General features: G+C 44.7%; 1 protein-coding gene across 8 annotated transcripts in view; it reads left to right on the forward strand.

Annotated features, from left to right (window-relative positions):
• The window catches only part of phactr4a (phosphatase and actin regulator 4a), a 40,330-nt gene extending 27,381 nt beyond the window's left edge, over positions 1-12,949 (forward strand). For 7 of the 8 annotated variants that reach the window (XM_071373571.1, XM_071373573.1, XM_071373575.1 and 4 more), the window contains 10 exons: positions 260-1,327; positions 1,808-2,233; positions 6,221-6,812; positions 7,023-7,282; positions 8,365-8,530; positions 8,614-8,669; positions 9,501-9,562; positions 9,768-9,905; positions 12,347-12,423; positions 12,666-12,949. In XM_071373571.1, coding sequence (XP_071229672.1) covers positions 260-1,327; positions 1,808-2,233; positions 6,221-6,812; positions 7,023-7,282; positions 8,365-8,530; positions 8,614-8,669; positions 9,501-9,562; positions 9,768-9,905; positions 12,347-12,423; positions 12,666-12,681 — 2,861 coding nt within the window. In that variant the 3' untranslated portion in view covers positions 12,682-12,949. The remainder of the gene's footprint in view (positions 1-259; positions 1,328-1,807; positions 2,234-6,220; positions 6,813-7,022; positions 7,283-8,364; positions 8,531-8,613; positions 8,670-9,500; positions 9,563-9,767; positions 9,906-12,346; positions 12,424-12,665) is intronic. The other variant, XM_071373577.1, reaches the window with a different exon arrangement.
• The last annotated feature ends 2,855 nt before the right edge of the window (positions 12,950-15,804 follow it).

Here is a 15,804-nt window from a genome sequence, read left to right on the forward strand (position 1 = left end):
GTGCTGATCTAGGACCGGTTTAGCCGTTTAGATCATAATGAATATGATTATATGGAAATATCCTAGATCTGCACTCCGACTCTGAGATGCTTTGTGCATACGGGCCCTGATAGGCAAAGGACCTACAGAGATACTGGTAGCCTATATTTTATCAACGAGTAACAAAACTATAGTAGGGTAACAATTTTAGAGAATATTGATGTCGAGAATATCTTTGCTGACCTCAGATTCCTTATCAGTATGTGTTTCTGTGTGACAGAGAGCAACGATGTGAACCACTCCAAAGTTCCGGGGGTGAAGAATGGCCAGCCAGTATCCATGGACGTTGACCGGGTCTCAGAGTTAGGGGTCAGGGGGTCGCGGGGGGAGCCAGGCCCAGGGCTCAACCCCACTTGGTTGCCCCAGGGAGTGGACCCCCGGCGGGGCACTGTCCCTTCAGATGACCCCCGGAGCAGGAGCAGGGTGCCCTCCGATGCCTCTCGCTCCAACCGAGCCCCACTGGACGTAGACTCGCACGCCAGGCTATCGGCCATAGATCTGGAGAGACGGAGCAGACTGCCCTCTGACGTGTCGGGGGAAAGGAGGAAAGGAGGGTCACTACCGAGAGGACCTGCTCCTGAGGATGGGAAGCACCGGAGAGAGGGGAAAGAGGACAAGCGAGAGGAGAGGAGAGATGGGAAAGAGGAGAGGAAAGGAGAGAGGAGAGATGGGAGAGAGGAGAGGAGAGCGGATGGGAAAGGGGAGAGGAGAGATCCTTGTGATGAGAGAGAAAGAAAGGATCAGAGGGAGGAGAGAGACCGGGAGGGAGGCGAACGGAGGGATGATAAAGACAACAAGGAAAAGAGAGACAGGAGAGATGACAGGGAGAGGAGAGAAGATAGGGAAAGGAGGGACAGAGATAATCGAGAGGAGGACAAGGAGAAGAGAGATGGGAAGGGAGAAAAAGATGACCGGAGAGAGGGAAAAGAGAAAAGAGACGAGAAGAGAGATGATCGAGAGAGGAGGGATGACTGGGAAATAAAAGATGACAAGAGAATCGATTGTGAAAGGAGAGATGCTCGTGATCGCAGGGACGATGGTGAGGAGAAGGATAGGAGAAGGAGTCCTAGGGCTGGGAAACCAGAGACTATCTTGAGACCTGTAGAAGGGAGTCGTCCGGTGGTCAGACCCCACTCTGAGATGGAGCTGAGGCCCAGTCTCCAGAAGACCTCCTCAGAGGACCTCCGTACCAGGGTCCGCCCTGCCTCCGAGACTTACTGTGGAAGCACCTTGCCCAGGTACATACCATCTGAGGAGACCAAACGAGGGGAAACCCGCGGAAGAGCAGGTAAGAAACTGCCTGGGATGTATAAGTAAATCCTCTCACTTGTACGTCTGAAGGTTGCTCTTCAGTTGTTGAAGTTCAACAATTATTATTGGAAAAAAGCATTTTAAAGCAGTTTATTGGGCACTTTGCAAGGCAATGTCTGCTAGTTGAGTGTCTAGAAGATTCTTTCCATTCTACTGTGTTGTATATACGGTAACTCGTAAATCTCCTTGTTCTCATCCCTGTGAAAGGTGTGAGGACTTGACCAGTATCCGTCTTTAGTTAGTTAATCTGTTAAAAAGCTGCTTATTGTCTAACGTTGAGTTGCAGCTTATCTCAGCTCTGTGTTCTATGTGCTCAGCACTGTACAGTAACAGTGTGTGTTTTTGAGGCTGCACTTTGAGCCCCAAGGACCAGGTGGAATAGAAACACTTATTATCCTTCTGACTTCCTGTCTGTCTCCGTGTTTTGTCTCTGTCGATCTCCATGTTCTGTCTGTAGAGTCCACTGGTGTCCGCTTCGCTCCTGGCCCCACCCCAGACTCTGACTCCGCCTTTAACTCCTCCTCCTCCCGGAGAGCTCAGCCTCCTACCAAACAGGCCATGCTCCCTCCCAAGGGCCAACCCACCACCACCTCCTCCACGGAGCCTGGCCGGACCTCCACCCCACCTTCCTCCTCCTCCTCCTCTACTTCCTCCACCTCCTCTGCTATAGCGGTGGCCAAGCCACCCAGGACTGTTTCCCTGGTCATCAGTGATGACCCTCCTCCTCCTCCCAGCCCCGTCCCCCCTGCGCGGTTTAGCCATGTACCCCCATCCTTCACCCCGGGAGAGTCGGCCACCCCTCCCCCTGTACCCCCCCATGCCAAGCAGCCACCTGTACCCCCACCCAAACTCACCAACCGCAACAGCAACCCCGCTCTGCTTGGTGAGTTTACCCTGCCTCTGCTCCCTGTTTGTACTGCTGTTTCACAACATAATGTACTGGTTATCATTGTTTTACGTAGGTTTATGGATGAGGTAAGTCCTGTACCACTCAAGTAAAGTGTTACAATTACATTTGACCTTTTTGAACCCAAATCAATGACTCTGGTGTTTCTAAGTGTCCTTTGCTGTTTCAACAGAATATGTCCTCCTGCAGTATAGTGGTTGGTCTCGATGTGTACTGAAACACAGTGTTCTATGCAGTACCTAGGCCTTTTCTCAGTTGGATTTGCTCAACTCTTGCATCCTCTCTCACATCCTTTTGAAAAAAGTCAAAGGTAATCGAGGAGAGGGAATGTGGAAGAAAATGCGTTTGTATGAAATGACTGATCTCCACGCACATCAGGCTAATTACTTTTACAAGGGTGGATCCCAAAATAAATGTATAAAGTGATATGTTTTTATGTTAGTTGTGCAAGACATTTTTATAGATAAAACGATAAGTAGCATATCGTTTTTAAACGTTTGCATCATTTTCTCCTTCGAGAAAACAATGGTATGTGGCAGATTTCGAAACTCTTCCGTAAAGGACTTGAGTAGAATATACTTGTGCTTCCTCGCCAAAACAAGGCTATTGAGGAGGGCAGGACCATCTTCCATTTGCCTAACGAATTGACACGTTCCTCGACCACTCATCGATATTCCGGTCACAGAGGAGAGAGGGCGGAGGACAGACTTATGTCCAAACAAGAAAAGGCCCTAGTCTGCAGTTTGTGTACAGCGAGACAGTCTCCAAAGAGAGGGGCAGGCAAGGGCTTTTCTTTACCGGGTTTATTCAAGCTCCGCTCTCACATACACACACACAATGCTGTGCTGGCGCTCCTCCAACATGCCTGGAGCAACTCCAGAGCATCCACGGCTCTGATTGGCTGCCTCAGTTTTCCACATCCTCTGCCCCAGCTGCCCTAGGTCTGGAGCCCATTCCAACAGTCTGTATAGTAACAGTTGTTGTGACTAGGGCTGTTGTGGTGACCGGTAATTAGTAGCCTACCAAACTTGCTAACGGCCTGGTACTCAGCACTCTATTATCCCTCTAATCACTCTGACATCAATGAAAATCTAATCAAACACTTCATGAGATGCCATGAGCTCATGTTGCGCAACATTTCTATAGGCTATGAAATTGTGCGAGAAATGGTGATGGCCTCTATTAAAAAGAGGAGGATCCCATTCGATTTCTATAGGCTAGGCCTAGTGTATTTATTTCTCAACTTTCCTAATATTAAGCACATTGCTTATCTTTACAACAGGTGTATAGCCTACCTGGCTGGCATTAAAATGAACTACAGGAAAAGCATCCTCCATTCACTATTTAAGTGTAGAGATTACATGTATTTTTTCACCTGCCCCTGTTTCAAAACAGATGCATGATAATGGTCCAATCTAAATCAAAACGGATTTCACACTTATATGTAAAGTTAATACTAAATCATGAATAGTCTGATGGATGACAAAATTAGCCTATCACTTGTGAGTTAGATATTATCACTTGTGTATGATGCCCAGCTTAAGGCAAGAAACAAATCCTTTTTTATTATTTTAACTTTTTCGAATCCTAGTCCACACCTCATGTAGCCTAGCCCATAGGCCAATATGTTTTGATAAGGTTTGCGTCACAGCTAAAGTGACCAAATCAGGGAGAAGCCCTTCTCAGGGAGAAGCCCTTCTCAGGGAGAAGGGCTGCAAAAGGCATGGATTTTTTTTAGGGTGCATTATTTCCACACAAAGAGGATTCTGCCGGGAAATTCAAAGCATTATCAGGTGCTTCTCAAATTGTGAACGAGAAACTGACGAAGTGTGAACAGTCTGCACAAAAAACAAAGCAGAGCTCATGCCTTTCAAGTTACCTCATGCCTTTCATCATTAGTCGCATCATGCAGCCTTACAAAGTATTAAAAATCTAAAAATCCAGCCCAATGTTTGTAGAACAACTAAAGTTACATTATTAACTCTAAATTAACCATATAGGAGTACCTATTTAGTTGTTAACCGCTCAGCATATGTCCGCACTCCCTCAAATCATTTGGAGAAAATACCCATTATTTTTATTCAGCTTTGTTCAATTGTATTCTTCTTACTATAAAATAATGCCATGGAATTCTAAGCAAATCTTGTCTGCTAAATGAACTAGTGTAGCCCACAGCCATTTGGCATAGCCAGATCAGTACAACTCAGTATGATATTCTGTTCTTATGAAATGGACTACATTTTCTTCATATCATGTTTCTTCAGACCTGTCTAAAATAAATAATGGATTTATTGTGAAGCTGTAGGCTATATTACATGGTTTTATTAGACTTTTGAAAATGTAAATGTTCCAAAGGTCCACATCAGTGGCTTGTAGGCTGTGTGGAAGCCAGGAGATGCTAAATGTGTTTTTTAATTAATGGTCAATTACCATGAGACCGACAGTTTATTTTCTTGACAATCGCCCGGTGACGGAATTTTGTGACCGCCACAGCCCTAGTTGTGACACAATTAGAAAAGTCCTATGCCATTCTGAAGGCATAGTCCTCATAGATACGTTGCTCCATTTTACAATAGCATCTGGCTGACAGTTGTGTACAGCAGAAATGATAGTTAGTATTCATTATGTGGATCTCCTCCCTGATAGGCATTCTGAGTCTGTATTCTGATTGGCTGCTACACTGACACACAGTGCATGTCTCCTGGCTAATCCCAAGAGTGGCGTTTGTCAATGGTTATGTAACCCTGTCATTGGTCGTAAACCATACAGGATCCACAGAATACAAACATCCATTCTGTCACTGCAAGAGAGAGCAGGTTTATGTATCACAGTATATACATACAATAGGCCAACGTCCTCACCAGTCTGTCAACAGACAATCATGCTGCCTGGCAGTTTTCTATATCCGAAGCCTGTCTTTAGGTTAGATATTAGATATAATAAGATGTTAGATATTGAGGTAACAATCTGCCTAGCTGGGCAACAGTGGCCAGTTATTCAATGTCTCGCACCGTCAACCAGTCCGCTGAAGGCCTTGACCTCTGACCTCACTCATCTCTGGCAGCGTCCACATTGAACAGAGCCTCAAGGGTCCACGGTCCCCATCCTCCGCACTACTGGACAAGTTGAAGAAGGCAGGGGGAGCTGGGCCTCTACCTCTCCCTGTCCACCTACTACCTCCGCTACTGACGAGCTGAACAAGCCTGTTCAGATACCCTGTCCTGAGGGGCACAAGCCTGCCATGCCACGCTGTGATGCTGTCCATCCATGGGCTTAGCACTGAATAACTGTAACCGCTCCACAGCACGTGTTATGACACCACCAAGTCTGATGGGTTAGTCTGACAGGAACTGATGACATTGGAACAACTGTTCCCCGTTCTGCCCATAGCAAGTGATGTGATGCACCACCAGCATAGATCGATCGTCCCCCACTTTATTCATTGCATGTCAGATTGAGTTGTGGCTGAACTGACTGAACTAACTTGACTTGGTTGGAATGAAAACAATGCATGGAAGTTAGGCTAACTGCCAGGCAGTGTGTCCCAGCTTGTTGGTTGTGTCGTCTTTGACTTTAAAGAGAGGTCAAGAGAGACTGCTGAGGCGTGTGAAATGACTTAAAAATAATGGATTAAGACTAATAAAATGCTTTTCAGGTTGTTTTCAAATTCAGGCTTTAATACTGCACGGAATGATTTCCATCTGAACCATAGGATAAGATATGGGCCATGCTGCTAATATCCAGACCTGATATCATCATGCTTTTTCAAATATATCCCATCCATCCACAGGGTAAAAATGCATTGTGCCTTCATGAAACTAAACAACTCATCATAATCCTTTAACCAGTTTCCTTAAGTGTGAATGTGATGCTTTGATGCCCTCTTTCCCTCTGACCTTCTCTCTCAGTTATGTCCTTGTAAATGACCAGTATTCATTCTGTTGTGTGTTTTTTGTTCCGTAGCGGAGCTCTCTCAGGCTGGCAGTGGTGTCATCGTGTTTCCTGCCCCCACCAGGCGCTCTCCACCCACTCCGCCCAAGAGGATGACCCCCGTCACCAAGCGCCTCTCCGACGACCCGTCCCCTGAGGCAGAGGCCTCCTTCCCCTCTAGTTCTGCCCCTGTTCCAGTCCCCATACCTACTGTCTCTGTACCCCCCAGCACTGACCAAGATGACAATCAGGACACCCTTAAGGCAGTAGGCTTCCAACTACCCACCTCTGACCCTGCACCACGACCTCTGCCCCATATACCCATGTCCACTCCTAGCTCCCACCCCCACCTACCTCTCCCCAACCCTGTCTCCGTCCCCCTCCCTATCCATCAGAAGGATCCTCCCAGCCCCACCACAGAGCCACCCAGCCACCCCCCAGCCTCAGTCCCAGCCATCCCTCTGCACATCCTGATCCAGCGGGCCCTGTGCTCCCCCAGCCCGGCCCAGGCTAACCCAGACGGATCCCAGAGAGCCCACTCCATGCTGTTTGAGTCCCCTCCAGAGTTCCTCACTGAGGCTGGAGGCCGACGCTCTCTACCCGTCACCATAGAACTGCTCAGACTGTGAGTGCTGAACTTATCATGCTTCCATAATGTCACAGCATATCTATTAACCACAATATCAACTGGAACAATATTGACGTTGAGCTAAAAATGTGTCTCCAATCATGACAACAGAAAAATTATAGACATACTTCAAACACACGATCACACTATTCAACAGAGTCAGACTCAATTATTGACATTTGTCCCTCTTTCTTTCGATCCCTCCAGACCTGAGGATGATGACTTCAACATGGAGGAGGAGTTGGAGAAGCTACACCCCAGGCGGATGCTGCCCTCCCAGCCCCCCAGGCAGCCTGAGCTGGAGTCCAGGAACAGAAGGGGTCTGATAGGGGAACCCAGGGTCAGTGTGATTCCAGAGGGCCGGGGGCCCGGAGACAGCAGTGAGGAGGATGAAGATGAGGAGACGGACTCTGACGGACCCATCCTCTACAGAGATGACGATGAAGACGAGGACGAAGATCCACCAAGTAAGTAGATCTGAAGTCTGTTGATGATATCACATGGGTCTGGTGTTGAATGTAGTAAGTAGATCTGAAGTTGGTTGATGATATCACATGGGTCTGGTGTTGAATGTAGTAAGTAGATCTGAAGTTGGTTGATGATATCACATGGGTCTGGTGTTGAATGTAGTAAGTAGATCTGAAGTCTGTTGATGATATCACATGGGTCTGGTGTTGAATGTAGTAAGTAGATCTTAAGTTGGTTGATGATATCACATGGGTCTGGTGTTGAATGTAGTAAGTAGATCTGAAGTCTGTTGATGATATCACATGGGTCTGGTGTTGAATGTAGTAAGTAGATCTGAAGTTGGTTGATGATATCACATGGGTCTGGTGTTGAATGTAGTAAATAGATCTGAAGTCTGTTGATGATATCACATGGGTCTGGTGTTGAATGTAGTAAGTAGATCTGAAGTCTGTTGATGATATCACATGGGTCTGGTGTTGAATGTAGTAAGTAGATCTGAAGTCTGTTGATGATATCACATGGGTCTGGTGTTGAATGTAGTAAGTAGATCTGAAGTCTGTTGATGATATCACATGGGTCTGGTGTTGAATGTAGTAAGTAGATCTGAAGTCTGTTGATGATATCACATGGGTCTGGTGTTGAATGTAGTAAGTAGATCTGAAGTTGGTTGATGATATCACATGGGTCTGGTGTTGAATGTAGTAAGTAGATCTGAAGTTGGTTGATGATATCACATGGGTCTGGTGTTGAATGTAGTAAGTAGATCTGAAGTCTGTTGATGATATCACATGGGTCTGGTGTTGAATGTAGTAAGTAGATCTGAAGTTGGTTGATGATATCACATGGGTCTGGTGTTGATTTCAATCTCAGAAGAAGTACAATAGTATTAGGAAGACACTTCCATTATTAGTGAACATCAATAAGGGAAATTTAATTTGAGCCTGTATCTTTTGATTTTCTTCCTTCATTGTATGCATTTTACTACTTGCAGGTAAAGCTAAACCAAATGAGTAGTCTAATGTGATGTAGAGCGAAAGTATAGCCCCAAGTTAAACTGTCTGTTTTTGTCTGCACCACCCAGGTGCCTTGGCGAGCCGTGTGACGAGGAAGGACACCCTGGCCCTGAAGCTGGAGAGACAGCAGGAGAGAGAGGAGCAGGAGGGAGGAGAAGGACAGGACGGAGTCGGCCGGCAGAGCAGAGAGCAGTGGGAGGCACTCAGGAACAAGATCGGTACTACACTCAACAGGTAACTACATCTAGAGACTGGTGTGTGTTGTGGGGTTGTGTTCCCCTATCCTGAACAGGCGTGTGTTGTGTGTTTCTAATCAGGAGGTTGAGTCAGAGACCCACAGCAGAGGAGTTGGAGCAGAGAAACATCCTTCCAGGTAACTCTCTCATATTTTTGGTCTGCATTTTTATGTCAGGTTTTATTATAATGTTTCCAGTCAATATCAACTTCATGCTTCATTCATTTCCCCTCAGTTGCTTTAATGTCCGTTACGTCTAGATAGACAAGCATCTCTCTGGTTTTACTAGTAACCAAAACTGTATCTAATACAGTGTGAGATGTCAATGTGTTGTAGACATCTGCCATACATCAGTCTACCCTCTAGTGGTCTGTAAAAGTACTTCCATACAAGAAAAGATATGGCTTGCTTCACAGTGTAATTTAACCATTGCACTTGTTTGTTCTTGAGTTTAGCATTGGGACCAAAACGGTAGTGCCAACACTTTAAGAATTTGAGATTATATTTTCGAAAACATATTTCCACTCAGGTATCCAAAATGGAACGTTTTCACATGTCTTATGGTTGTCCTCAGACTACTCTGAAAGCACTACTTAAAAGCTTTGTCCTTAGACAGCTTTGTAAAAGGACTACACAATGTGCAGAGTGCGTATTAGACAAAGGACTTCCTTGTCCCCGAGAGGGGAAAGACTGATTTAAAACAACTCCTGTTACTCCTGTGCTGTGTAGATGCCAGGAGAAGCTCAGGGACCTGAGTGCTGGTCTAGTATCAGGTCCCCCCTGACCATATAATCATATTCATTATGATCTGAAAGGAAAAACGGATTCTAGATCAGCACTCCTATTCTGAGACGCTTAGTGAATATGGGCCCTGGTCCAGTCTACCTGCTCGCGCTCTCTCTCTCTCTGTGTCTAACTGACTGCAGTGTTTCTGTTCTGCCTCTGATGGAATGTCTTGTCTTATTGTAGCCAGGAACGAAGCTGATATCAGGGCAGAGAGGAGCGAGATCAAACGCAGACTAACCAGAAAGGTTAGCCTGACACACACACTGCAGAATGAAAACACACAAAGATACCGTACATTATCCTGCATATATACACACACTCCGGTGACAAAACAATCATACACAGATATACAAATAAAACACTCAAATGTAACTAATCACCATAAAGTGTTAACTTAGCATTTTAGTTCCAGACAGTCAGTGTGTTTTCTTTCTACCCCCCCCCGGGCAGCTGTCCCAGAGGCCCACCATAGCAGAGCTTCAGGCCAGGAAGATCCTGCGTTTCCATGAGTACGTAGAGTGTACCACAACTCAAGATTACGACCGCCGTGCAGACAAACCCTGGACCAAGCTCACTCCCTCTGATAAGGTGAGACTCAGTTAAGGGGCATTTTCATAAATGTTCAACTTCATATTAATCATCTCCAGCACCATCTCAACATCTTGTGAAAATGGCGCGTTTCTATGTTTTGTGAAAAAAAGAGGGAGATGGATGTTTCCAATGACATCATCAGTGTGCATCATGTGATTTTGACCAACGATGAGTATGCATTGACTACTAATTGTCTACTAATTGGTAGATGTCATCTTTTTTACTACAAACATAAACATAGCTATTTTCATATGTTGAGGTGGTGCTGGAGATGATGAATAAGGTTGTAAAAGACTGGTAAAAAATGGTAAGAGTGCTCAACTGTAATATAGAGTCATAGTAATAACAGCCTGTCACACACTTTTAAACCTTTGTACCTTTATTTATACCAGGAAGTCTTCTGAGGTTTAAACCTCTTCATACTGAGAGATATTGTATCATTTCAGCAGGGTTTTGAATTCCAGACACATACTGTGTCAAACAAAAATCCCAAGAATGCAATATAATCGCTTCTTAATGGCTGTGCTGAGTTGTCCCCAGGATATTACCTGGTCCAGTGAAGCTAGGAGAAGAGGTTGAAACAGAAATGATAGCATACTTTCTGCTATTCAGAGGTTTAAAATCCGTCACCATTTCTTAGATGAAAACTGAGGTCTTAAAACATTTGCTGTTTTATTTTTTTTAAGTTGCAGAACTTTTATTGGCAAGTTAAAATATTGAGAAGTTCATATTTATGATTGGATGGCAGTTCTGAGGTGCCAGGATTTGGATATGAGGCAGGATTTGGATACGTGTGCCATCGCAAATAAACTCAGCAAAAAAAGAAACGTCCTCTTACTGTCAACTGCGTTTATTTTCAGCAAACTTAACATGTGTAAATATTTGTATGAACAAAAGATTCAACAACTGAGACAAACTGACCAAGTTCCACAGACATGTGACTAATAGTAATGGAATAATGTGTCCCTGAACAACGGAGGGTCAAAAGTAACAGTCAGTATCTGGTGTGGCCACCAGCTGCATTAAGTACTGCAGTGCATCTCCTCCTCATGGACTGCACCAGATTTGCCAGTTCTTGCTGTGAGAATTCTGGGGGGAAATGGCCCTAGCCCTCACCCTCCGATCCAACAGGTCCCAGACGTGATCTGGGCTCTTCGCTGGCCATGGCAGAACACTGACATTCCTGTCTTGCAGGAAATCACGCGCAGAACAAGCAGTATGGCTGGTGGCATTGTCATGCTGGAGGGTCATGTCAGGATGAGCCTTCACCAAGGGTACCACATGAGGGAGGAGGATGTCTTCCCTGTAATGCACAGCGTTGAGATTGCCTGCAATGACAACAAGCTCAGTCCGATGATGCTGTGACACACCGCCCCAGACCATGACGGACCCTCCACCTCCAAATCGATCCCGGTCCAGAGTACAGGCCTCGGTGTAACGCTCATTCCTTCGACGATGAAACCGAATCCGACCATCACTCCTGGTGAGACAAAACCGCGACTCGTCGCTGAAGAGCTCTTTCTGACAGTCCTGTCTGGTCCAGTGACGGTGGGTTTGTGCCCATAGGTGACGTTGTTGTCGGTGATGTCTGGTGAGGACCTTCCTTACAACAGGCCTACAAGCCCCCAGTCCAGCCTCTCAGCCTATTGCGGACAGTCTGAGCACTGATGGAGGGATTGTGCGTTCCTGGTGTAACTCGGGCAGTTGTTGTTGCCATCCTGTACCTGTCCCGCAGGTGTGATGTCCGGATGTACCGATCCTGTGCAGGTGTTACACGTGGTCTGCCACTGCGACGACGATCAGCTGTCTGTCCTGTCTCCCTGTAGCGCTGTCTTAGGTATCTCACGGTACGGACATTGCAATTTATTACCCTGGCCACATCTGCAGTCCTCATGCCTCCTTGCAGCATGCCTAAGGCACGTTCATGCAGATGAGCAGGGACCCTGGGCATCTTTCTTTTGGTGTTTTTCAGGGTCAGTAGAAAGGCCTTTTTAGTGTCCTAAGTTTTCATAACTGTGACCTTAATTGCCTACCATCTGTAAGCTGTTAGTGTCTTAACGACCGTTCCACAGGTGCATGTTCATTAATTGTTTATGGTTCATTGAACAAGCATGGGAAACAGTGTTTAAACCCTTTACAATGCAGATCTGTGAGGTTATTTGAATTTTTTTTGAATGATCTTTGAAAGACAGGGTCCTGAAAGAGACATTTTATTTTTTTACGGAGTTTATGTCTGACTCAGCTGGAGAGAAGAGCAGACACTGGCTTGCTTGTCAATTGATTCTCATTGAATAAAGCCTGAAGTCTAGGCACTAATCGCTTGATCTATTTGTCTGTACTGTACAGGATTACAAAGTAGAACTGCTCTAGGTTGTTGCTGCCAGTACAGTGACTCCGGTGTTATGTGATGCATCTTCCCTCTATTATTTTCTATCTAGGCTGCCATCCGCAAGGAACTTAATGAGTTCAAGAGCTCTGAGATGGAGGTTCATGAAGAGAGCAGGATCTATACCAGGTTAGTGTCCTATACAACACCAATGTCTATAAATTATTCAAAATGACTCCTCAGATTTAGCTGAACACTTCAACATTTCTTCCAACTTTATGATTAATATTTGATTTACTTATATCCAGGCCCGGAACTCAGAACTAACCAGGATTTCTCTAAAACTCAACTGTTGTTGAATGTTGTAAGTTGGAGCCCTATATCTTTCTAGCCAGTGTGCATCATAACTTTCCTCCATCCTCACTCCTCAGATTCCATCGGCCTTAGCTGTGCTCCCTGTTCTGGCTGCAAAAGAAGCACTAAAATGCAATACGGAGCCGGGGGTTTGCAGGACTTCAATATGGAACGCACAGACCCCCTGGTGACTGCAATATCTAGTCCCTTGTCCTGGAACAAGCCTGTTCCTCTCCCGGAAGGCACACTATTGATGGCTGAAATAAGAAAAATGTAACATTAAAAACAGAAAACATCAACAAAGATGAATTTTCCTGGAACAAGCCTGTTCCTCTCCCGGAAGGCACACTATTGATGGCTGTATCTGAAACCATGGTATGTCTGTGACCATGGACTATGAATCTGTTGATGTGGTCCCTTGGTCTATCCAGTCATTGTTGAAGCCACGGACTAGATGTGAGGCCCATCGGTCCAAGCCCTCAGATATGAAACCATGGTGGTACTGGTACTACTGTACTGCAGCGTTGAGCTTCCTGACAAGATGACCCACGGGGAAGCAGGAGGAGAACAACAGAGGTGGTGGTTTAGGCCTATTTCAGAGGACATTTTGTTACTTCCCTGTGCCAACACTGTGACTTACGATAGGCATGACAAAAGGGACAGAGATTGACAGAGAATGTCCTTTTTTGTTCATCACATCTACATTCTCTATGTCGCTAGCTAAGGCAAGAATATTCCCAAGAGGCCTTTCTGTACCTGCTTTTTAGACTTCCCTCAACACTTTGCCATATTTTTATTTGAGAAGACGAAAGAATTGTGTACGTATTGTATTGATTGTTGATCATGATGATGGTTGACATTAGTACACGGTGTCCAAATAAATGAGATACTGAACTTTCTTAGACTACATGACACTGGTGAAACCCTCCAACTTGTGTGTGTATGGGTACCCACTGGTACTAGCCTTATCGCTTTTGGGACAATACATGGAGTGGTATGGAAACTGTACAGAGGAAATGTGAAATGGCTATATGTAGCCTACATATATCGGTGATGGGTTTAGTTAAAGGAAACTCAAATGTAGCCTCAACTAGTCAGCTTACTAGCTGTTTTACATAGACCTAGATCTTATTCAACAGCTCCATTCTCCCCATACACAATGATGTGCATTTTACTGTATTCTGTTGATTTTCTGACAGCCAGTAATACAAGCTGACTAATTGTTTTTTCAGGCATAGTAATAAGGCACCGTATTGTAAAAATTAAATTGTACAATTTGAAACGTTAGATTAATTTAATAAAACATAACATAAAGCTTACATGCACTATAATTATTTCACGGATGGTGTTGAAGACCTGCGGCAGGAACATGGATATATTTTTACTTTTTTTTTATGTTACTTTGTATGTAGGCCAATGGTTGGCCTCAGCTGTATAAACTTATCCTGTAGATTTGACTTTATATTAAATACTGCATGTCTTCCTAATGTGTTTTAAATATAATTAAAGTATTACAACAGTGCTATTTTCTAATAATGTTACAGAAATTGGTACAGAAAAAGCGTCCCCTTATTTTACAGATGTTTTTTTATGAAGAGATTTTTAAAATTATTTGCAAACCTATTGTATAAATGAATGGTCAACTTGCACTCAAATTAAAATAAGTGGTTTATCATAAAGAATGTTGTCAAATTGTCATTTTCCCAACCATTTGCCTTTTAAAAAGTACTCCAGGTGAGGGCAGTATTACACAAACTGTATAGTTTGTCTGCGTCTTGCAACTTCTATTCTGGGTGGAAAATACAGGGCAATTGTGTGTGTTGTTTTGGGTCAACAATAGCCTTGAAACTATTATGAGTCTTTCCTATCGTCATACATGTAGATGAGAAGTGTAGTCTACTGTGTACCCTAGCTATGGCAATAGAGTATTATTGTGTATCTTCTTCGACCGTTGGTGCATGGGATAAACAGCCTTCCTCGATCAGACATGTTATATCATACTGCACATCGAGCCTCAAGTTAAATCGGGTCCTATTTGCTCCTCTCGTCATCCTTTGAATTGCTAATTATGGAGTTGCGTAATAGAAATACATATTAAATGTGCCCACTCTACCTCATGTTAGTTCTTCTAAGCCAATTGGCCCAAGAATATTATTATGCCTTTTTTTTTTTAGCAGAGTGAACTAATATCTAATACTCTTCCACTCTTTATTGCCTTTCATCTTTGTTGATGTTTTCTGTTTTTAATGTTACATTTTTCTTATTTCATTGAGTCTTTAGACTATCAATTGTGGACAATGTGTTCCACCAGCAATAGCCGTCAGTGGGTCCTTACCGATACCGACGTCATTAAGAACCGCTGCATCATCCAGAGTATCATGACTGGCTGCATAACTGCTTGGTATGGCAAATGCACAGCCCTCGACCGCAAAGCACTACAGAGGGTGGTGCAAACAGCCCAGTACATCACTGGGGCCGAGCTCCCCGCCCTCCAGGACCTCTATATCAGGCGGTCTCAGAGGAAGGCCCAGAAAATTGCCGTACACTTCAGCCACCTAAGCCATAGACTGTCGACTCTGCTACTGTCTGGCAAACGGTACCGTAGCATTGGCTCTCGAACCATCAGGCTCCGAGAGAGCCTGTACAGGGGAAGGAAAAAAATGAAAATGTATGCACTCACTACTTGTAAGTCGCTCTGGATAAGACTGTCTGCTAAATGACAAAATAGCTTCTACCCCCAAGCCATAAGACTGCTAAATAGCTAATTAAATGGTTACCTCGACCCTATTTTGCACAGACTCTATGCACGCTTTAGACGGGTTGGCTGACAATGTCACAAAAGATGCCTGCGCATCGATGAGGCAGAAGGATGTGTGGTGTTATGATTCTGAAAGGTCAGATCTCTAGCAACAATGACAAGAAGCTGCCATGTGGGGAATCGTATGTGGCTCTGGAGAAAACCAGGCACAGCTCATCACCCGTCTAACACCATTCCTACCGTGAAGCATGGTTGTGGCAGCATCACGCTATGAGGATGCTTTAAATAGAGCCAAATACAGGCAAATCCTTGATGAGAACCCGCTTCAGAGTGCAAATGATAGACTGGGGCGAAGATTTACGTTCCAACAGGACAACGACCCCAAGTATTCAGCCAAAGCAATGCTGGAATGGCTTCAGAACACGAATGTGAATGTCCTTGAGTGACCCAGCCAAAGC

This window comes from Salvelinus alpinus, chromosome 29, assembly GCF_045679555.1.
Source record: "Salvelinus alpinus chromosome 29, SLU_Salpinus.1, whole genome shotgun sequence".
Taxonomy (NCBI): Eukaryota; Metazoa; Chordata; class Actinopteri; order Salmoniformes; family Salmonidae; genus Salvelinus; species Salvelinus alpinus.